Source organism: Lates calcarifer, linkage group LG20, assembly GCF_001640805.2.
Source record: "Lates calcarifer isolate ASB-BC8 linkage group LG20, TLL_Latcal_v3, whole genome shotgun sequence".
Taxonomy (NCBI): domain Eukaryota; kingdom Metazoa; phylum Chordata; class Actinopteri; family Centropomidae; genus Lates; species Lates calcarifer.
The window spans coordinates 12,638,062-12,661,890 of NC_066852.1; the positions used below are offsets into that span (position 1 = coordinate 12,638,062).

Genomic DNA, 23,829 nt, shown 5'->3' on the forward strand with positions numbered 1-23,829 from the left:
AACATTTTGTACATCCCGGCCTGTGAGAATAATGAACCACACAAAGAGGGTACACTCATGAGCTTTTACATAAAAGCAGTAATTTTAAACAATGACATACAATGGTCTTAGAGTGATTGCATAATACCTCCTACAATAATATATAAAATAGCTAAAAGTATTCCAGAGAAAGAGACAGACTTACTGAGCTTCAAAAATAATTTATTTGCAATAAATTAAACATTTTAAATATAACAACAGAAATTATACACATCTTAAATTTTGCAGCCTGTTTCACATTCCAGCCACATAAATATATGTACGTAATGTGCCTTTAGACAATGAAGTGGCTTTGTTAATTTCTTCAGCATTTTTTAATTGGTTGTAATTTTGTACAGCACATGGTATGTGTCCATTAGCGTCCTTCTGACAGCGAACACTGACTCCATATCTTTTTGATCCCTTTTAACAGCTATTCTTTTATTGGTGTAAATAAAAATGAAAAGTAAAATCAGAGTGATTTAGCTTGGTTGTTCCAAAGTCTCATAATTAATGCAGAATGCAAATAAAAGACAAAACACAAATAGCCAAAAATGCATGTACATTTTTACATACTGGTTCTGTTTGCATTTGAAGGATGCTGCAGGTTTCCCCAAATCTCTGGTTACTAGTAGCAATTCAATTTCTAGCCCTGGGCATGTCCATCCATCACCTGTTCATAAACCTTGACAATCTTGTTGCTCATGGTGCCTCAGCAAAGCATCTCCTAACCCCTCCTTGAGACCTCTAAAAACTGCAGCACTGTTACAACTCATGTCAGACCTCAGTTTGTTTAAAAAGAAACATAATATGACAAATGTTACTTAGGACTTATTTAGATTATGAGATTACATGTCAGCAGTTCAGTTTAAAGTTTAAACTCTGCCCAGCTTGAAGAGTCCTCTAGAGATCCAGGCTGGTTGAAGTTTCAAAAGCAAGCTAAAATGCATTTATGAGCTAAATGTCAAATGAAATTCCACAGAAAGTACCTTTATAAAATAAAACGAACAATAAATATGTTAGATTTTCTGCTTCTTATATAAGATACAACATTGAACAATATTCTAAAACCAATGTATGAGAAATTATGAATGGACATTACAGCTAGATTAAGACTGATTTTCGTGAACACACTTAAAAACACAGCAATGTTTCTATTTTTACAGTGTTATGCAACTATGATGACTTGTGTTTTTTGGGAGCAAAATAAATAGCACTTGTTTCATGAGAACCACATAATAATAAATTACTTTACACAACCCAGGAACTTAATATGTGCTGTTAAGAAACTTTGAAGTCCAAAGTGCAGCCAATAATCTTATACTGGTATTTTCTATCATGGTAGTTTAAGAGCATTTCCACTATTGGTCACAATTAAACACTCCCACTATACTTTGTGTTCAAATAGGGCATACAGCATTTCATTGTACTTATTCCCTTCTGCTCACTGAGCAGCAGATTTCTCCTTGAAATATAATAATCACATTTAAACCTCAGTGATGTGATTAAACATGACTTCTGTCCTGAAGGTGCAGTAATTTCTTTTCCAGAGGAAAGCCCTCCCAGAGGTATCCTCCTTTCGACTTGTACAGGTGACAACCCGCCTGGGGTGTTCGACCTGTCACAAACTGGACTCACGGTGTACTTGTTCTTCTGACGGTACCAACACAGGCTTTAGAAAGGTCCTGCTAGGTCAGGGTGACCCATGTCCTACCCTAACAATGATACTCAGTGATCCAGTGAGCTCGCTCCTCCATTGGTAGCGCTGCCTTTGCCTTTTGATTTGCCTGATGAGCGGAAAGAGAAGCGTTTGATGAGGCGTCGGGAGAAGCTGCCAGACTTCTTACGGCTGCTGGATGCGGCAGCAGCAAAGTTATTGCCCATGTTGGAGATGTCTTCGTGGGATTGGCTGAGGCAGGACTCCTTCTCTCGATGTCGTCTGCGGAACAACAGCTTTGTGCCGCTCTGCAGAAAGCCCACTGCAGGAAGCAGACAGACAGCAGGAATAACAATCAGACTTACACCAACCAATCCCTGACTACTAGAACTTTATGAATCAATACACTGATTTCATGAGATAGCTCCCTTATCAAATTGATATTTAAATTGAATTTAGCACTGACTAATTCAAAACAACTTTCAGGTGGTGTGCTGCAGCATGGCCTCCAGAGGGCAGCATCAGGACTTTAGAGTCAGTAGTGTTATATGGCCTGTAAATCAGTGATTCCCAAATCAATGTTTTGATGTTATGTAAGGCTATAAAAGATTTGTCTGCATGTAAAATATACTGCACTGTATAATAGAATAGCAGGGACATTTGACACTGAAAATAAAAACCACTAAATAGACAGCGTTACCTTTGTGGTCCTTGAGACTGCGGGTTTCCAAGGCACCAGTGGAACCAGTATCTGATTCCACATCGTCCACAGACGGACGCTCCGACACATCAGAGGGTGTGGTTTCGTCTGGGTCCTGGTGATGCCCCGCCCCGAAATGGTTGCCGTGCATGGCTGCGTCCATGGCTGCAGCGTAGCCGCTCGTTAACGCACAGTCATCCTCTGAGAGTGGAACCTGATGGGTGTTAGATACTGAATCAGTTTATGTCCTTTTTTAGATGTTAACATAATTAATTAAGGGAGTGATGGACCATATGCATCCACTTATTGGAATCTTAACCTAAACACACTGCATAAGATGAACACACAATGTTATGTCCATTATTTTAAAATATGCACTTATCCATTTTTCACACTTTCAACATCACAACCCTTGCACATTTCAGTGGAGCCTGCGTCAGGTTATGAGTGTAGCCTCTTGTGCAGGATACATTTCCACAGGCTTTCAGGCAAAAATCAGGTCAGAGGACTCTCATTCTGCTATAATGTGGTCCAACCAGGGGCTGGGACTGTGGACTAAATTTAGATCAAACTCAATTTGCCTGGTTCCCTGAAATTGTACTTTAGATTCCATAAAAGTAGGTTTTATTCTTTAATGTACTCAGAGTGAAGTTTGGTAAAAACTAAACCAAGTTGAAATATTATTTTCATTTACAAAAATAGCTGTGCAGGTAACTGACATCCTACTGATAAGTGCATAAAAATTGATTGCATTTTAATAAACATACTCTACTGTATATCTATAAAAAAAAAAAGTAGAGAAGAATGGCTCATTACTTTTGTTTTACTACTGATGGCACAAACTCTACAAGCCACTGCATTTGACACAATTTCCGTCCTCTGACCTTTGACACGCCCGAGATGATCAGTGTGCTCCTCTTTGTTGGTGTCTTCCGTGCTGCTTTAGAGGCGGACTCTGTCAGCTGGCGAATGGCCGTCTCTGCAACAGGATCCAGGCCATTAGAGAGGCGGCTGCTCTCTGAGCAACAAAACATAAATATGTAAATCCGCACTAAACTAGTATGATGTGATGTTTTAAAAAAATGGAGACATTATTGAGTAGATTTTTGTTGCAGTGCATGTCAATTTGAAAATGTGTGGTTTATCACAAAACTGTTGTGTTTGTCTTTTCATTTTCTGTTGTGTTTTTGTATCAGTGAATAGTTTCCCTGTGTAAACCTGTTGTTAGGGTTTTTGAATGGGACTACCTGCACAGAGAGTGCATGATGCATACTGAAAAGTGCATTCCTCTCATCTTGTGTTACACTGCTGCTTGCTGCTTATCCTGATTTGCATCTGTTATGTAAAACAATGTCTGGCCTTTCAGTGTGGAACTCACTGCTGGGGTTGGGGCTGGGGCTGGTGCTGCCTCTGCCGTCCGACAGGATGGTGGGTTTCTTCTCATTCACTTCCACTTTTGAGGGTGAACGCAAAGGGGAATCTCCTGAAAAAGCATCGCAACTATTTTACGTTCATCGTTAATATTATCACAACGTTATTTTCGCTCACATTTGTGCACCTCCCCTGTAAAAATGTAACACTCTGTAAGTTCACCTGGACTGCGCTCCAGTTTGAGTCGAGACTGGACCGTCGTGACGGTGGTGACGATGGTTCCATCTGGCATGATGGTTCGGTCCACATCGACTTTCTTGGTGGGGGTGAGCGAGGAACGAAGTGGCAAAGCATTGTGGGCGCTGCGAGGCTCCTCTGTTTCCACATACAGCAGCTGCAGGAGTCAAACAACACATGGGAGTCAGATACTCCTGCATTTAATGGGGCTTTGCACTTAAATAAAATGTGTAGAGTGAGTGGACAATTCATTCATTTAAATGGAAGTGCCCACCTCTTTGGTAAGGAGGTGGGCACTTCATTTAAACTGACATTTGGATCTGCAGGGACAATTTTAAATGACTAATCAGTAAAAACAAGGAATGTTATCTTGTCTCCTGTAGGTTATTTTTGCTATTTTCTCTTTTATTTCCCTAGAGATAAAGCAGACATGTATGCTGTTTTTGAGGAAATATTTACATTGCAAGAGTGAAAAAAGGCAACAAGTTGTCTGCTGAAAAGGCCAGAGGAGATTGCGACAGATAAACAGTGGACTGTATCAGCTGTTATACAACACCCCTCTCCTTTTGTTGTGAATCTTCCAGCTTAAATGATAAACCGTGATGTGACTGTTCACTTTAAAGGATGAGAATGGCTTTGAAACAGTCTTCTATAATCCTGCAGTGATGCTTTTCATCTCATCATTCACCTCTGCTGTGACAGTAGTGTTTGGTGCCAAGCCGTGGCCAGGGCTTATTGACAGTATATGTTTTCCAGTGGGAATGTTGCGCCGGAGGTCCAAGGCAATGGAGGCGTGCCCAGGCAGGAATTCTGCCCAATAAAAAGAAACATCTTAACATATGTGTAGAGACAGCATGAAAGGCTTCTTTATGTGCTGTAGCGCTGAAGCATCTCCTAACATTTTATACATCCTAAAATGCTAACAAGACAATTACAGTGGGCCTGCAAGCAGTGCGTTTTAAGCACTGATGATTTTGCTGAAGCAGTCTGAACATTCTTGCTGATCAGGTTTCTGAACAGCAGCCAATAGTAAATTGGTATCGAGCAATGCCTTACGTTCCCTTTTGCCATTCCGCTCCATAAGTCTTACTCTCAGCTCTTTGGTTTCTGGGCCCAGCTCCCTTCAACACAGAGAAAGCAGCTGTGTCAGAGTTAAAATAGAACCCCACGATGTGAAAATACATCACTTTGAATAATGTGTGAATTTTTCTCAGGCTAGCTGGCATGAATGTACACAGTCACATTACATTAACAGCAGTTTGACGTCACAGATGCTTTCTTACAGAGTAACATCTTCACTCCACTCCAGTGGGGTGTCGGGGTTGCTGGGCACAGGCAGGAAGCGGGTTGTCCTCTCTGTGGAGGGTTGGTCCAGGCTCAGGATGCAGCACAGCTCCTCTGATCTGGACCACTGACCTGCAAACGCACAGTGAGGCAATGAGACCTCAGCAATCAGCAGAAAGCTGGACGGAAATGATCCGACGCTGAGTGGAAAATATCTGACCTTTACTTAAGGTCACACTGAGCTGCCGGAGCTGGAGTCGTCGCACCAGAATGCTCTGGGATACAGAGTTCAATTCCACTGATAGATGGTCCATGGGGGCCTGTGAGTTTAGACCAGTTTAAACGCAGGATCTATCATACAGAGTCCAGTCACAGTATTTTGTTTATGTTAGTATGCCTAGCTAGTGTGTCTTGTTGCTGCAAAGTGTGGAAAACACCCATTTCTCACCAAAGGACTGGACGCACAAGTCTTGAGGTTGAGGACCATGGCGGGCTGAGTGCTGAACAGAGTGTCCTCTATCAGTCCCTTAATCATGCCCAGGTCTACCTCACCTTCAGTGGCCTGAGAAGAAAAAGAAGCAACTGATTGCTCTCTGATGATAAACCAGTACATGCTGTATCAGGGGAGGCCAGCAAACTCAAATACAGATACCAGGGCCTTTTAATATATTTTTATTTCTGATAACATCTAGTATCCAAGACGAACAAACAGAATGTCATTGTGTGGGGTGGCTGTGGCTCAGGAGGTAGAGTGATAGCCCAGCAATCAGAAGGTCAGTCCCTTCAGGTCCCAGCTCCTCCAGTCTGCGTGCCGAAGTATCCTTGGGCAAGATACTGAACCCTAAATTGCCTCCGATGTGTGTCATCGGTGTGCGAATGTGTGTGCCTGTGTTAGAAAGCACATTGTATAGAACAAGTGCTGTATGAATGTGTGTGTGAATGGGTGAATGTCATCTGTAGTCTAAAGTGCTTTGATTGGTCAAAAAGACTAGAAAAGTGTTATATAAGTACAGTACATTTTACTGTTGCTTCACTTTAAAAGCCATTTAGCTTGTTCAAAAAGCAATGCAGCCTTGGGGGATTGAACCAATCCCAATATTTCATACATTTTCATACACTTAGATTTGGCTTGACTAAATAAAAAAGTAAAAGTTAAGACTTTTATATTCTTGTTTTTTGGATTCAGTGAGTATCCATGGGAACTGTCGTCAGTTGTAGTGCTCAGTATTTGTTTCTTCCTTACTTTATTGACTTTGTTGCTGCCTCAGACAAAAGGCATAAAATGGCATGCACAGTTATGCAACGACATTCAGGAGCATTTCCCTCATGACTCATGATGAGTTTAAAAGGGTAGAAAGTGACTCACACGCAAAATATTGCATGCTTACTGAGATTTATGAGGAGATTTTGACAGAAAGTGTGAGCACAGACTCAGAAATATTTGCATAATGTTTATTTCCTTTTTCCAAATGTGTGCAACCTTATAGCTTGTGAGGAAGATTGCTGTGCCAATATCAGATGTTCTCACCTGTCTCTGCAGCTTGCATGGAGACACTTTCAGAGAAAATGACGGCTGCTTGGAAAGAGTCCAGGACATCAGCAGACCCTCATCCTCCACCTCCTCCAGACATACCACCACCTGATCGAGACAGACAGCGGGAGCAAGGTTGGAAAACACATTAAACACAGAGCCAGAGAGAAGGTTAACAGCCTTGTACTTATGGTAGTTTGTTTAAGTAATATAGTAAGGATTTTATGTGTAGCATTTTCCAATTAATAAAAAATAAGTACACTATTTCATTTTCATAATTTAGTGCAAACAAGGACTCTTTCTGGAAGACTGGCAGCTTCGGCTTGCTTCTAAAATATATTTTACATTATAAAACACCAGGTAAAATATGGCAGAAAAAAATAGGGTTGTTTAATAACACATAACATTTAGAATATGCTTTATTCCAGTGCAAAAATAAATATTTTGTTGTAATGTGACGTGCACATGGAAAATAACTTCTAACATGAACACTGAAGAGAAGTAAGGGACAAAACAAATCTCTCCAAGACAGGAAGGAATATCATTTATGGGGAACCGCTTCTTAGTTTTGATAAATACTGTTGCAGCAAAACACTGCTGGAATAACCCAGATGTTATTTTAAGTCCTCATTTAATGAGAATGACAGTAATGGAAGGATTACATGTAAATTGTTTTGCGTCAATGTACACATTTGAATAACAATGCAAATGATGCTCTGACGTTTTCATTTGTTTTAGAGGCCGGCCCTCAAATGTGCAAATTGCAAAAGTCCAGGTGGTGTGCTTTTGTACCTTTGTCACCATAGGTGCTATAGTGATCTGATAGGTGTCCATGGAAACAGCAGCGGGTGACTGCTGAGTGACCGTCACGGGAAATGTCACTGTGTCCACCCAACATTTACAGTGTAAAACCTGCAAAACGACAAGAGGTTGACAATGCTGAAACAGGGGAAAACATTCATGATTCGCTGCTCGCTGACAGACATACCATCATACCGTCTCTTAGACCATTTCAATCCACGTGTCTTCATTTCACTTGACACAGAAATTTGGTCCAGGATTTTTAGTCATGCACTGCTCCAATTAAAATTCACTGGGTGACTGACTAAAGATGCCAGCTTCAAATGTTAATCCCTGCGTTTATCACAGCTGTAATGAACACGGACTGCAAAGATTACTTACCATTCGGTGTGCCGATTGGTCGGTGCAGGTCACACTATCTATTGTAGAGGCAGCAGTTAACTGGAGACTGCTGTCAAAAGTGATCTGGATGGAGCTCTGGGAGAGACAGAGAAAGAGAACAAATGCCCTCATTATTACATAAGAGGAAGAGGAGAGAAACTTGGGGATGACAAAAGATTTTGCGTTGCAATGATAAAGCCTTTGATGAAGCTGGTTAGCAGTTAGTCCTAAAAGATATTAGTCAGTTAGTGAATGAAACAGCTGCTGTATCATTTAAACTAAGATGCTAATCAACTAGGGATGTCATGAATTTTAAGAATGTTTTCTATCACGTCAAAGAACGTCGCTGATCTGAGTGATTGGACGCTCACTTGCACGCAGTACTGATGGCACATTCACATGCTCATCACACAGTGTAATTCTTACAAAACAGAAATACCATTGGTGTGCATGCTTCCCTGTGCGCCATCTTAGCTTAAACAGAAACTTTCCCTTAAGCACAATTTGTGAAAGAGCCAAGAATATTAATGTGGGATCATTTCCTCATACCAAAGGTTCACTATTACAGTGCGTTATGTCTGATGCAGAAAATTTACATAAATCGATAAGCAGAGTCTTTTAAAGTGCCACACTACAATGCGTGGCAAAGCACAAATGTGATTTCAAGCCCAGGCATCTCTGTGGATTTGTGCACTCAGATGAATAGTGCCTGAAGATACTGGCAAAAAAATCTGAACATATGTTTGACCAAAGGGTGGTAAGGAGTTCATTCAAGTTAATATGAGCTTTTGTAATAACATAGAAGTTGTAAATCCTGTTTCATTAAACTGCGACTGGTACAGGCTGCTCAGACCTCACAACAGCATGAAGACTGCATCAGTCAATGTTTAGTCATGCTTACAGCCAGACAGACTTTACTGTATAAGTGTTGTGACTTGGAAAACACACTTAACAAGATGAATTTGCATCACAGTTGTAAGAAAAGAATCACCAAAATTGCAGAAACACCAGTGGCCTACTATCGCTGAGTGTGTGTGCCAGAGGATCTGTTACACTGGGATGCTTTAACTGGCTCAGGAGACGCAAGTGAGAGAAAACAAATCCCCTATTGTCAGGGCATATGTTCCTCTAGGTCCAAGTCCAATCGCTATCAAACACAACAGTGGAGGTGGGGCAGAGGTGGGAGGATGATGTAACAAAGTTTGTGGTGTGTCCGTGTGTGTATGTGTGTGTGTGTGTGTGGGTGATCCAGCCAGGAGGGCAGGAAGCCAACTGCGATGCTGAAAGCTTACGTAGGTTCCCTGGACCATCACTGCAGTCACATGAGTACAGCGTACAACCGGCTCTGTTTTCTTTGGTTGGCTTGAGCCTCTAAAACTGCTCAGTCACCCAACCATCCAACCGTTCATTACATCCAAAGTGCAGAACAAATATGATGTGATGTATTTCAGATTAGGAGGCTTTAGGATAACCCATTACTCATGGGATTTTCAGTGTGTGTGGCTCTTACATGTGTATTACTAAAGGTTTGTGTCACTGCAAACACCACTAGCATTTTTGTAATTAGGCTAATTTAGAGTCAAAAATATGAGGAGAGAGTGTACAGTTTGACGAGCTTAAAGGTCCCTGGTGCCAGAATGAAACTAGGAACATTAAAAGTTTGATTATATGGTATTTGTCCTGACTTCTAGGCCACTAGATGCCTCCCTGTATCAAATCTAAAAGCCCTCAAGTCCTGCAAGACCTTAATTTATTTTTTAAGTCATGGCACAGATTTGTTTGATTTTTTTTTATGTCAAACATGTTAATCCATGATAAAAAAGAAAGTGACAACTTCAGATTTTTGCAAATTACTTTAGGAAACATAGCAGCACAGGCTTGCCAAGATATGTCAGTCAAAATCTTGCATGTCTGAGACAGGGTTAGGTCATCAGATCTCCACTCTCTGTTGTTTCTGCCAGGGGGTGCTGATGTAATTTTCTGTAAATAATCACTCTCTGTGCTGGAATAAAAATCCAGCATTGTATATTTTTTTCGGGTTTACCACAATATTAGTTTAACATTTTGAAGTGTACATGCTCAGAGGTTTGGCCAGAATGGTGCAGGTCTACCATGGCAACATTTTGGTTTCCTATTCTTCCAAAGGGAGTTTACTATTTCACATCCATTGGCTTCATAGGTAGCCATCTGGTGCACAGTGGTGTTGTGTATCCTCCTGGCAGAGGCTACAGAGCTCATTTTGTCATGGAGAGGGCATTACTAGCAGCATAACCACAGATTTGTCCTTGTGAACCACCACTGTTCAACTAAGTGCGTATGTGGAGGGTATTTCTGGAAAGAGACGGTTCCCGAGGACATCCATGGTGTCACTTCAGGTTTGTCAGCATCACCCCCTTTGGGTCGTACTGGCTGAACACTTCCGAAAAGCATGTGGGTCAACCAGAAATACATTCCCCCTGTGGCTTTTGTTGACCCTCATCTTCCTCTCCTGTCTTTTCTTTTAGTTGTGTATATCTGAGGTCCAGGCTACAACAGGGTATAAAGTTTGTGGTGTAGAAAAAGCTACTTCTAATGTTTTTGTAAACTTTGAAAACAACAAAACATCTAACATTTATTTGGAGTTGTATGAAAGGAAAAAAATGCCTACATACACAAACATACTGGTTTGATAACCTGAAAATATAAAACACATTATACATCTTTTTTTGCTAGCCATGCTAGCTGTGTAACTCAAGGAATGACAATATTTGCAAAAATTAGCAAACGTTAGCATGTAAACACACTAAACTAAAACAGTGAGCATGGTAATCATTACCTGCAATATATCATCATAACAGCAGCATAATACATTCTGTGTGTCTCTACTTCAAATGTTGAGTCAAAGGAGCAAATCAAATCAATGCCTGCCACAGAAAGCTTTTAATAATATAGTTGATTTTTGCTGTAACCGTAAAATGGGCTAGTGAATTTAAATCTGTGACTGAGGGATAAAAAGGTTAGCTTCCTGCGCTATCATAGCAAATGAGCGCTGAGTGCTTAACATCCCCTGCCGTTAAGAAGAAATCTACTTCAGCATAATCACAGGGCATTAATCATCTACCAGCAGCTCACAGTCAGAGAGGGAAGAAGTGAACTGTGGCCTCAAGCTAATCACCAGGCTCTATATAATTGCAGATCTTGAATGGACAAGGAGCTTCCTTCCCTGCAGATGCACACTTGTATGAATTAGTCCTCCTTTTTCAACCCACTGAGCCCAACATCGATGGCCTGACATCATGTATCAGCTGCAGATGCACGCGCATCTGACAATGCTTTTATGATCTGCAGGTCTGAGCAGGGTCAAGCAGTCCAGTCCTTCAAGCCTCCTCCACGAACTAATCCAGCCGGAGACATCTGAATAGCTCCATATCAAGTTTACTCTGCCAGGGTGAGATTATAGCCACGGGCTCCTGCAGTAATACTTCAGCAGACAGACATCTTCTCTGGATAAACAACTGAGTCATGAAACAAGCTGCATCATGGGATTACTGTCCAAAGGTGCGGGGGGGTTCGGGGGGGGGGGGACCAACAAGTCAGATGCGCTATTGAGGTTAGCTTTTCATGCTGCTGAACAGATTAACGCGTCTATTATTTCTCTGTTTATTCACCTTTAGACATATAAAGCTAAATCATTATCTTGCTTAACTGTAAGTTATAAAATGTTTGTGGGAATAAAAGTAAATTTTGTGAACTGGTAATAAATTCCAAGGAGATCACCACCACTTGACTCATGCCAGTTGTCACACACATACATGTCTACAGTATGTGTGTGTGTTTCTGCACAAGAGGACATCCTTCTGTTGACATGGCCACATATAACCAGCTGCGATGAAGCCTCAGGCCAAATCCCTGGATTACAGGGAGCAGGAAGAGTGAAGGGGGGGTGTCTTCTTAAGAACCCTATAATTCAACATTCATTAGATGAGAGGTAAAATTGACATATCTTCAAAACTCTACAGAACCCAGCTGCAGCACATGGCTGGTGCTCAGCCACTCTGCTTTTCACCCTGGGGTTGCAGTTGTCTTCTCTAATCTGTATCTTAGACAGACACAGGAAGCCAAATCTTGTGACTAAATATCTTCAAGCAAGAGGCCACTGTCATTAACACCTTATCTCCTCACATAAGGCTCTTTTTGATGAGCTTATACACACTTGGCTGAACACCTCTGCAGCATGCATATAGATGTACAGCTAGAAAACTCACATAGAACCTTTACATGTGTTGTAGTGTCTCCTTTTCCCATTCCTACATGAATATGAAGCATGCCCACAACAAATAGGTTCACAAACCCAGACGGTTATACACTAGCATGAACCATTTGCCCGCAGTTTATGTAAAACCCTCCAACCTTTCAGCCCTCAGAAGCACTTTTTTTGTCTCATCTTGTTGTTTTGAATACTGGACTTCAGGGGTCAGGGTCAGGTCTTCCCTTGGGATAGAGTGTTTTGCTACAAGGACACGGTATTATGACAACACTCAAAATTAGTGAGACAGTATGAGCTGTTCTGTCAGCTAGCACTGTTTACATGGTCCCACATGAGTGTTGGGGCGTTCCTGGCTTACATCACTCTCTGCTGCAGTGAACAGGATATTGATGAGGACGGACAGCCAAAATAGACTGTCTGAAATGCGTGTGATTCAAAGCCACATACAGTGACCCACTGACACTTATTAAGTCTTCATATGAAACTGGTAAAAAAAATCTCATACAGGTACAGCTCTTCTTTATAAGCGCAACAGGTCTACAAATTAATATGGGCCCTTAAGTACACTGTCTTGCGACAATTTTATTTCTACCTAACAATGAAAACCAAATATCAAGGAAAAAAACTTTCTTTTAGATTGCTACTGATATATCCATAATGTCCATCCATCCAGCTGAACTCACTGTTCAACTCATTTGTTGTACAAGCAGAAAACCTATAGGTATGTCATGTTTCACAATGATATTTTCAGTTTTGGAATCAAATTTCCTGCAACAATGCACAGTTTGAAGCCTTTGTTAATGGTGTTCTACTGCTTGACCAATCATCATAAAGCCTGTAGTGGAAAGGGTTTTGCTGTTTATTGCTATGACTTTTCCTTGCAAGCTCAGTCACCTTTATTTGGATAAATTTCAACATAATTATTTAAAGACCTCTGTCAGCATCAATCTTAAATGCCGGAGAAGTACTTAGGTTAATGCTATAAAGGATTTGTGTGCTAATCCTCACATGATGACACTGAAGCCGTATCTTCATCGTGCTGTGCTCCTCCAGGGAAGCTCATGTTTTGCCCTGATGTAGAAACATAATCACGAAATGCAAGTTAGGGGAGAATGTGAGTCTTTGGGACCATAGTCCGGGCGGTCGCTTTAGTGTCTGTTTTCCAATTGGCCATGGCAACATGCCTGGCAGGTGGCAGGTGCTTTCTGTATGAGGGAAGTAAAGAATGCTGAATGACTCTCTTGGAGCCACTTAATACTTGCCATATCTCCACACAAACCCCCACAGCAGGTTTTTCCAGTCAGGTTTAGAGGGAGGAGGTGAAAAACCAGAACATAAGGTGAACCAAGAACCAGCTCTTAGTATTAGCAGTGCAGACAAAAGGACTGAATTCACTGGCTTTTATAACATTTTACAACTTAACAATCAACGCTTACAGCGTCAGCAAATGCTTTCACATCCATCTGATGTTAAAAGGGCACTATGGAGACCAGGCATGTGACCTTTAAATGACAACATCATTGATCATTAGGCCAGGCTAGCTCTTAGATAAAGTCCTCTAAGTATATCTATTTAACAGGACATGGTTGTAATTTGCTATCTCAGAGTCATGTTCAAAGTTTCATTGGCAAACTCATGAGTGATTTGCATAAACCCCAGACACATTTATAATAACAGATTGCCCTGCATGCAGACACAATGATGAGCAGATATTTTATTGCAATGAGTGAGGTCAGGGAAGCCTTGGGTCGCACTCTCCGTTCACAAACTAAACACCACATGGACAGACAGACACAGACAGCCTGTCTCCTCCACCACCGATGCATTTACCCGGTCTGGAGTATAATCTTACAATAAACATTATATACCCTATCACTGCTAGGTAACAGCCTTGTTTCTATGTGTTTTTTCAACATGACAACCATTTTCATGTTTCTCTCCTGGGTTTTTAGGTCATGGAGTCATCATACACAAAACAAACCAGAGATAGAACCCACAGAGAATCATGAAGGTAAGAGGTTCTCACTCACAAAAAAAAGCATAGCAACTTCAATTCCAAGAAACACACAATCTTGTCAAATTTCTCTCACTTAACACTCCAAAGTTCACCCAGGGTTCACCACGATGTTGTGGAGTTTCCTGGTAACTGAGAGCAACAAAGGTCACAACAGATCAACTAATTAGGCCATTGTAAGATAACTAAACCAGAGCACACCCATTTACCACCAGTTATTAAAAGAGAAGCAGTTCCATGGAACAGCCGAGACCTCTTAATACCAGCACAGAAATGAGGCTACATAACACTTTGATAAAAACAGATGTGAGCTCAGCTGGCTTAATGTTGCATACCAAAACAAACAGTATGTTCAAGTATACAGAGAAAATTCATACAGAGCCGTAGAACATGAAGGAATCACATTAAGTAAACATGAACATGAAGCATGCACAGTCTTCAAAGTTCTGTGCTGCTCTAGTTTGCACTCTTTGTATTTGTAGCTATAGCACTGCCTAATATACAGTATGCATATTATACAGCAGACCAATATTTTCAGACCTTTGTGCATCTGCGTCATAGAAGGCATATTCAACTAAAAACCCACATTACCACTGTCAGACTTCCATCCATCCATTATCTATACCGCTTATCCGTTAAGGGTCGCATGGGAGCTCGAGTCTATCCCAGCTGTCATTGGGCAAGAGGCAGGGTACACCATGTATGGACCGCCAGTCCATCACAGAGCCAACATATACAGACAAATAACCAGTCACACTTACATTCACACCTACGTGCCAACAGGCCAATTTAGAGTCACCAATTAACCTGAGCTGCATGTGTTTGGACTGTGGGAGGAAGCCAGAGTACCCAGAGAGAACACACGCAGGCACAGGGAGAACATGCAAACTCCACACAGAAAAGCCGGAACCCGGATCTGTGAGGCAACAGTGTAATAATTTGACATTTTGGGAAATACTTTTTTTTTTCTCTCTGAGTGTCTCGTGTTTGTATGCTAAATACGAAGCTAGCTGATTACCATAGCTAAGCATAAAGGCTGGTGACAGCCAACAACACATAAATTCAACCAATTATTTAGATGGTGTAATTTTGTGAAATGATAATACATTATGATCATATCATAACAACAATATCATTGAACATTGATATGTGATAATAATGAATTATGGCCCAGACTTGTTGTCTGTTTGTTGGCAAAGTATCTCAAAAAATGGACAGATTTGGTTTAGATTATGGAATTTCAGTGGTTTGATAAACGTTGTTGATTTCTAATTGGGTTGAGATCAAGTACTGGTAAACAAGTTGGACCTCTCTCTGACCTCTGGCTGTTAAAACAGTGACCTATTAATTGCACCGCTTGGCTAAACTCCAAGTGTATTTTTTCCAAAGCAAAAACATATGAATTGCACCATCACTCAGTGAGCACTTCTCCAGAGTGTTTACTTCAACATGTGAGGAGAAGCTCTCAATCCGCCAAGGTGAGGCGACCGTTATGAATCAGAATCGAGTCCTGTGGATTGATCTGACCCCCTTTAAACTCCCCGCCAACTCATCTCTCACTCCACACACACACACACACACACACACACATATTATATGTTGGTGGGGGGGGCGTTAAACATCCATCTCCTCTTCCAGTGCTCATAGCAAACATCTGACCGTGTGGCAGACTTTGATTCACACAGATCAAAGAAACAATTTCAAAGGATAAAGACCTTTAGAAATTTACGCTGAGCCTCTAACACGTGCCAGACTGCCAACTTGTCTCGAGTACTGACCACACTGAATCCTACATTTATGTGTGACACAGCGTTGTAACTTTGTAATACCGACAGTAAAGGTTATGAGCAGCTCATAGAGGTTATGAGCTGCAAGAAAAGGTGAGACGACCATTGCTCTGTCTTGAGCAACATCACTGATTTTGCCTCTTCCCACTGAGATCAAACACATCCATTTCCCCCCCACAGGCAGGGTATCAGACTATTTTTACGAGGTGTGGGTGTTCATACTGTGGCTATGCTGACTGGTCTTGCCTCTCAGCTCTTATGTGCATTGATTCAGAGCTGTTACGCAAGGCTCTGCCCCCCATCCTCTTACCGATTAGAGACACTCCAACTCCCACACCTCACCTACACACACTTCCAGCGCACATGGGCACACCAGCTGCCCTTGTTTAACTATTTATGCTTCTGCTTAGTGGAGTGACCTTAGGCATGCTCTACACACTGCCATCAGCTCTCCTCTGCAGTATGATTTGTGCTGCTGCACCCCCTTCCCATTCATGGCTTAAAAGACCTCAAATTAACAACTCACCCCGTGCCTGCAGGCTTGCTCATTCAGAGCTTTGACCCAGGTTCTCTGCCAGTGCTCCCTGAAGGACTTGAAGGAGAACAGAGAAGTCAACAAGCCTTTAACCCCGGCCTCAGATGCGGGTCCTCCATCCCGGCCCCAGCGGAGCTTCATGAGGAAGCCCCACACGCCCCCACCCCGGCCCTTGCGGGGCTGCGCGGTGGTGAGCTGCTGCCGGGCTGGTCCTCTCCTGTCCCGCTCGGCGGACTTCCTGGCTCTCCACAGCCGCAGCACGGTCTGTAAGTACTGGAACAGCCACCCCAGCACAATGAGCAAGGAGGCTAGAAAGAGACCCACCAGACACAGCCAGCCCAAGTCCTGGAGCTCCATCACCGCCTCCTGGAGCCTCTCATATCATCAGGTTCAGATGGGAAATACCAGGACTTGTCAGTCAGAGCAGATCAGCCTGCGAGTGGAAGCAAAACAGTCAGGCATCTTGATTACAGGGTACTTAACACGCTATAACTGAGGAATACCCCAAAATACACAGGGGATTCACAAAGCTCCTATTACCTCCTTGACTTTATTTGCTTGTTTCAGGTCACATTAAAACACTGCTTGTGTGTTTATGAAGCAGAAGCCCACGCGCTGCAAACTGCGTTAACGTTATGCAGATGTCTAAAATATGACCCATGCATTAAAAAGAGGACGACGCGGCGCAGGTTAACGGACAAAAACTCAGATAATGAAGCTGCCAACCTACCGTTTAACTTAGACTGTCCAGGCTCCAGGCTGCTGGGAATCGAAAGCACGGCATCGGTAACATGAAGCTGGCTTCATGGCGATACGCTGCGCTGTCAACAACAAATGTGTTTGTCCCATCTCCGAGTCACCAGGGACGTTTCGACTGGTGTGTGCCCGCTGTCATCTATTGATTCAAAAACAAGCCTTCTGCTCCCTGTTGGTGCATTACAGGCTGCAGTGGGTTTAAAATATCCGCTGATTGAACCCTCCTACCTCTACAACGTCTCTACAATGATGATTTGACAAAGAGCGGCCGCGGCCAACAGGTGGCGCTGCAGGGTACAAACGCAACGGCAACAAGGAAGTGAAAGGCGCGGCCTTCAAAATAAAAGCAAAAACCTTAAAACGTTAAAAAATGAAAGCAATCCATCCTTAGTCGTTTATTACCAACCGAGCAAAGGATTCACAGTGTGTCAGCTGGCTTTTGGGAATTGTATTACTTGCCAATTTCTTTGTGAATGTTTACCACTTAAGTAGAGCATCACCTGGGTCCTTCATTATTACATGATGGCCCAAACTGTAACCGCTTTTTTATATTGTGCTCATTTGATGCATAATGCTTAGTAAAATTGTGTTAAACCAAATTTCTACCCACTAATTTACACACAGAAAACCGAGACCATGTGGTATTGTTCCAGCATGGCCCATTGGTTAGTCTCAGGACAAGTTATAATGAAGCTGATATCTTCAGCATGTGGTGTGCTCTCTTTTTAATGTGAAGGTCATTGGGCCCCTGGATACATGTATCAAGGAGCAAATGTTGGTCTCAGGTGCCCACCAACAAGTTAATGTTGCCATGCCCCTCTATCTGTACCAACACACTCACTTTTGTGCTGCTTTACACTTCTCCTTTACCATAGTTGAGAGGAAAAACTTTTTTACTTGACTAAAATGTATTATCTTATTATCTATCGTATTATTATCGTATTATCTATCTTAAATGTAGTATCACTTTGCCAATTAAACAGACGGTGCACCTATGACATATGCTGCTTTATTATGGGTTTAAATTAAATGAGCTCTATCTCAACCAGCCACAAGTACAATGCAACTTACACAATGTATCAGTAAGATTAACCTAATAGAATGATTTTTAGTGCCTTTACTTATGACATTTAATGTTCATTTTGCTGATGATACCTTTGTGGTTTTGCTTTAGTAATATTTTAAATGTAGGACTTGTAATAAAGTCGTTTTTTAGATTGTTGTCACTTTTATTAAAGGATGAGAACTTCCTCCACCACCGATCTGTTGGCTTTATCTTACATAAAGTCAGAATTATGTGCCTTCCCCCTGACACTATTTCATGTCTCTTATTTTATGGAGGCTGAAGATTATTTATTCAAATGTCACATTGCCTCCTGCACATTTATAGGTTTTAATTAATATATTTACATTATACACTAACTTGTTTAATTATTTATTAATTACTTTAACCCCGTAACGTTACCACCGTCATCTTTATGAAGAAAGAAAGAAAGATTGAAGTGTTTGCTTAAAAAAAAAAAAGTTTTTGGCAAGGGTTCAGTTGGCAGTTCACTTCCGTGTCACATCGGCAGTGGCAGGAAACTGACGGTAAATGTTTGTTTAGACCATGGATGCATGGTTTACACGTGTGTCAAGCGAGCGATAGAGGTGTACAGCAATAGTTGTATTAAATCGAGCAAGACAACAAATTATATTTTCTCACCAAATTCCCATAAACAAACTCTTGTTTCCAGTCATACGCTTTATCTTTCTGGCCAATAAAGCGTTGGAGACGTTTTATTTTGAAGAGTTCTGCCGGAAACGCCGCCCTCTTGTCACACAGGGGACTTGACGGTTAAACAGATCACAGACGTGGAGTTAGACAGTGCGAACAGATAACAGCATCAACAACCCGTAATGAAAGATGGTATGGATTACCATTGTGACTTGTGGACTTATTTTTCTCTGACACCGGAATTACGGAGATGCATTTTGTTCTAAAAATGACGGTATGACATGTTTTTACTTCAGTGAAGAAACCAAAGCTCGTTCATCGATCGCCTAAAGAGGCAACGTCAGATTAGCTAGGAACGTGATTTGATCTGTTAGAGACAGACCCACCAAAATGCCTGTAAACATGTCACCAATACCCGTCCTGCCGCTGGTGATCAACTGTTTCATGTCTGCTCTTGGCTGCTTGGCCACGATAAAACTCATTCCTGCCTTCAAAGACCATTTCATCTCAGCCAGATTGTACGGAGTGGACCTAAACAAAACATCCAAAAAGGAAGTGTGAGTCGTTGTCTCATCTGTCCTATGATTTGTTATCTTTCAGTCTGTGCTTAGTAGTTTGTTTGATGAAATATGTCTGGTGAAATATGCGCTTTTTCCCGGCTCAATTCTTGTTTTGTTTCTCTTCCTGGTCACTCAGCCCAGAGTCTCAAGGAGTCATCAGCGGGACAGTCTTCCTCATCATCCTCTTCTGCTTCATCCCAGTGCCTTTCCTTAGCTGCTTTGTGGGAGATCAGTGCATGGGCTTTCCACACGATGAGGTGGGTTGACTGATGTTTAATAAACCTCTGTGTTTCTGTCAAATCTGGAGCCCAGCTGTGATCTCTGTGTTGTCAGTTTGTACAGCTCATTGGTGCACTTCTGGCCATCTGCTGCATGATCTTCCTGGGCTTTGCTGATGATGTGCTGAACCTGCGGTGGAGACACAAACTCCTGCTCCCCACAATGGCTTCCCTGCCGCTCCTCATGGTCTACTTTACCAACTTTGGCAACACAGTTATTGTGGTTCCTAAGCCCTTCAGAGCCTTGCTTGGACTGCACTTGGACCTGGGTAAGTAGCCCAGATGTCCTTCTTCCCCACCATCACATCCTCCATCTTCTCCTGGGGCATCCAATGATGTTATTTGAAGACATTATATCTGTTATCTGCATACAGCACTTGTTGCTGTAGATGTAGAAATGTCACTCCTGTTGCTCTCATGCTCTGTTAATGATGTAAAGTATGATCTTTTACAGGTATTCTCTACTATGTCTACATGGGAATGCTTGCAGTATTCTGCACAAATGCCATCAATATCCTAGCAGGCATCAACGGCATTGAGTCAGGTCAAGCCCTGTTTATCTCCGGCTCCATCATCATCTTCAACCTGCTGGAGCTCAGTGGTGTGTGGCTGTTTTCTTTCCCTTCATCAGCATTACAAAACATGCCTCATAACATGCTGAATCAAAATGCTGGACATGTTTCGTCTGACAACTGGTTTGTTGTGTTTTCACTCATTAGGAGATTACCGCGACGACCATGTTTTCTCCCTCTACTTCATGATACCATTCTTCTTCACCACATTAGCACTTTTTTACCACAACTGGTAAGTTAAACTGATCACCTATATATCACGTGTCAGTGCCCTTACTGTATATTTTTGTCAACTTCCAGCCTGTATTGTCACAGGTACCCCTCGTCTGTCTTTGTGGGAGACACGTTCTGCTACTTTGCCGGGATGACCTTTGCAGTAGTTGGCATACTGGGACACTTCAGTAAAACAATGCTGCTGTTTTTCATTCCTCAAGTGGTCAACTTTATCTACTCTTTGCCTCAGCTTTTTCACATCATCCCCTGTCCCAGACACAGGCTCCCCAGGTAACCTACTGCTAATGGGCTTTAAGTTCTTTCTGGTGTTTTTTTTTTCATTCATTTATTCTGATTATATTCTCTCATTGTTCATATTTCTTCATTTTTTTCTTTCTCCCAATGTTACTGTAAATAAAAGACTGAATCCAGACACAGGCAAACTGGGGATGAGCTACTCTAAATTCAAAAGAAAGGACCTTTCTAACTTAGGACACCTCATTCTGAAGGTAAGGCTTTTGTTTTTGTATTTTCTTTTTTGAGTGTATTCACTTACGTTGCTTCAGTCCAAGAGAACAGTTTAACTGAGCTGGCACATTTCATTCTATGGCTGCAGCTGGCTGTTATTTTCATTATGGATTAACTGTAGATTTTTTTTTCTTTAAAAAAAAAAGTCAGAAAATGTATTTTCCTAGAGCCCGAGATAGTGTCTTCAGATTCCTTGTCATGTTCGAATAACAGTCCAAAACTCAAATACATTTGTTTTAAAAGTATACTGGGCCACAACTAATGATTATTTTATTTTCAATTAATTTGCCAATTATTTTTTAGATTACTCTATTAGTTGTTTGGTCTGTAAAACATCAGAAATACTGGAGAAGCTGGAATCATCAAATGTTTGACATTTTTGCTCAAAAATGGACATGAATGATTAATCAGTTATCAAAATAGTTGTTTTTCATAGTTTTCTTTCAATCAACTAATAATTAATTAAATGAATCAACTTATCGTTTCAGCTCTAAAATTATATAAAACTGAGAAAAGCAGCAAATCCTCACATTTGAGAAGCTGGGATTAGAGAATGTTTGTGAATATTACTTGCTAATCACTTTGCAATTAACATAATTAATTTTCTGTTGCTCAAATTATCATTTAATCTGCAAACTGTTTCTGCTGTGTTTCACTCACATTGTCAGTGTACAGTATCAGAATGCAGTGGCATTATGTGGTTTTAATGTAAAACCTATTCCCTGCTTTACTATATGTACATCTTGTGCATTATACCCACAGTCCACTTGTGCCCATGGAAGGGGTTGCAAGGGGTAACATACCTTTAATGCTTGAGAGCAGTCAGGTTGCAGCTTATCTGGTGATGCAGATGCAGTAAAACCTAAATCAGCAGACTAGTTAGTGTCACAGTCTCTGACCTTATTAAACCTGAATTTCCCCATCTATTCGCCTGATAATCAGACTGAATTGCCCTTTTTCCACTTCCTTGTTATTACTATTGGAATCCCTGAAAAAACTGGTGAGGCAGTCATTCAGAGGTCTCGTACCAGGTAACATTAATAAAGCGTATGGAGTGAGGATTGGTGTAGGTGGGTAAACATGCACATGATGCAGATCAGCGGCAGGCTTCCAGCTGTATTTATTGGTTTATAACAATAATACCTTTGATCCTCAACAGGTGGCAGAGTTATTGAAGCTGCTCGAGGTGCGGAGAGGCCAGGAGGGAGATGATGATTTTATTGAGTGCAACAACATGACCTTAATAAATCTGGTTCTGAAATTACTCGGTCCCACCCACGAGAGAAACCTCACAGTCATCATGCTCATCATTCAGGTATACAAAGCACCGGCTGTGTCCAGATGCGCTGGAAAGGTGTTTGTCATTGTGAAGTATATGAATGTTTCATTTCCATGTCTCCCTCAGGTGATGGGCAGTGCAGTAGCTTTTGGGATCCGTTATCACCTGGTACGTCTCTTCTACGACGTCTAGACAGCTCTCTGGGAAACAGGGGAGAATGCTGACTGAGAAAATATGATATTGTTGTGGAAGGCTTCATCTGCCTTTTAATAGATCCCGTTACCTCACTGTTACTTTTCTGCCTCAAACTCTACCTGCAGTAAAGACTCAGTGCAAGGTTTAAAGCTATATTTCACTTGGGTAGAACATTTTCACACATAGGCATAAACGACTAAAGGTCTTACATCAACAGCACTGTCTGTCATCCTCCATTGGGTTTCAGTAACCACAAGTGGGAAAATGTGACTGGATCTGAACTATCTTGTGTGTGTCTATTTTTGTACTGGGTTTTGTAAAGAAAAGTACAAGTGAGGATGACTTTTGATGGAGAAGTGCTCTACACAGATAAAATATAGTCACATAGTGGTCAATTGCTTGTATCTGCTGTTGAAGAAAAAATGGCAGAGGGAAAATTTACTCACTCATACTTAATTTTGCATGATTATTAAACCATGCAACATGGGTGGAATTTTTTTTTTGGTTTGGTTTGGTTTTTTTTTTTTTTTTTTCTCATTATTTGTTTTTACCTCTGAAAAAACGCACACAGGATGGTGATTGTGAAGAAAAGCAGTAAAAAGATAAGCAAGTCATTAATAGTCTGAAGATTGTCATTGTCAATTAGGTGAAGGCAGGTAAGCAGAGTGGATATTAGATGGTATGAAATGAGATTATAGTGTCTGGGTTGTTACTTAAGGTCTATGGAAGGTGAAGGGTGTCCTGACAACAAAAATGAACAACTGATTGTATACCTTTCTTGGTATTATTGGATACATTGCTGTATTTTTATGACTGAAAAGCATTTTTCCCTCAAAGGTTCAGCAAACATCAATGTGAAGTCAACTGGCACTGGACTATTTTGTTTAGGAATATAACTACATGTAAGAAATTGTTTACTGTTGAGATGGAAGGCTCAAATTCAGAAATAAAAGCTGAGAAAATTAAGATCTAAGATTGTGCCATCATTATTGTATGCAGTGTTGGAATTAGTATTCAGAGCCTTAATTAAAAGTAGCAATACCACAGTGCAAAAATACTATAGTACTAATAGTATTAAATGTCCTGCAGAGTCAGTTAGAGCTTTTCACAGATATACTGGTATAGATGTATATGTCAACCAATAAATAACAAGAAACTGCATTAGGTAT

At 41.3% G+C, this 23,829-nt stretch overlaps 2 protein-coding genes across 3 annotated transcripts; one reads left to right on the forward strand and one right to left on the reverse strand.

Moving 5' to 3' along the window:
- Window positions 1-184: 184 nt before the first annotated feature.
- Window positions 185-17,936, reverse strand: c2cd2l (c2cd2 like). 2 transcript variants are annotated; one of them, XM_018692249.2, is made up of 15 exons: window positions 17,293-17,936; window positions 16,554-16,995; window positions 7,981-8,076; window positions 7,591-7,710; window positions 6,796-6,906; window positions 5,716-5,829; window positions 5,488-5,587; window positions 5,267-5,399; window positions 5,040-5,104; window positions 4,672-4,793; window positions 3,969-4,140; window positions 3,754-3,858; window positions 3,260-3,354; window positions 2,376-2,589; window positions 185-1,997 (listed from the first exon to the last, which is right to left on the reverse strand). In XM_018692249.2, exons 2-15 carry the CDS (start codon window positions 16,917-16,919, stop codon window positions 1,747-1,749), a joined length of 2,064 nt encoding a protein of 687 aa, XP_018547765.1. In that variant the 5' UTR covers window positions 16,920-16,995; window positions 17,293-17,936; the 3' UTR covers window positions 185-1,746. The 2 variants fall into 2 exon arrangements, with proteins under 2 accessions (XP_018547765.1, XP_018547764.1); XM_018692248.2 differs by having other exon boundaries at window positions 3,260-3,393; window positions 17,293-17,755.
- Window positions 17,937-19,111: 1,175 nt separating this feature from the next.
- Window positions 19,112-23,626, forward strand: dpagt1 (dolichyl-phosphate (UDP-N-acetylglucosamine) N-acetylglucosaminephosphotransferase 1 (GlcNAc-1-P transferase)). Its single transcript, XM_018692546.2, has 9 exons — window positions 19,112-19,592; window positions 19,732-19,852; window positions 19,929-20,142; window positions 20,328-20,474; window positions 20,593-20,677; window positions 20,761-20,949; window positions 21,080-21,167; window positions 22,346-22,501; window positions 22,592-23,626. Exons 1-9 carry the CDS (start codon window positions 19,426-19,428, stop codon window positions 22,655-22,657), a joined length of 1,233 nt encoding a protein of 410 aa, XP_018548062.1. The 5' UTR covers window positions 19,112-19,425; the 3' UTR covers window positions 22,658-23,626.
- Window positions 23,627-23,829: the final 203 nt, after the last annotated feature.

Bases quoted from the DNA above. Each gene is read 5' to 3' on its own strand.
- c2cd2l (XM_018692248.2), bottom strand. From the start codon at position 16,919: ATGGAGCTCCAGGACTTGGGCTGGCTGTGTCTGGTGGGTCTCTTTCTA. The intron at 7,711-7,980 runs GTAAGTAATCTT...GTCGTTTTGCAG, and splicing joins ACCAATCGGCACACCGAATG to GTTTTACACTGTAAATGTTG. The intron at 2,590-3,259 runs GTCAGAGGACGG...AACACCCATCAG, and splicing joins TCATCTCGGGCGTGTCAAAG to GTTCCACTCTCAGAGGATGA.
- dpagt1 (XM_018692546.2), top strand. From the start codon at position 19,426: ATGCCTGTAAACATGTCACCAATACCCGTCCTGCCGCTGGTGATCAAC. The intron at 21,168-22,345 runs GTAAGGCTTTTG...GATCCTCAACAG, and splicing joins TAGGACACCTCATTCTGAAG to GTGGCAGAGTTATTGAAGCT. The intron at 22,502-22,591 runs GTATACAAAGCA...TGTCTCCCTCAG, and splicing joins TCATCATGCTCATCATTCAG to GTGATGGGCAGTGCAGTAGC.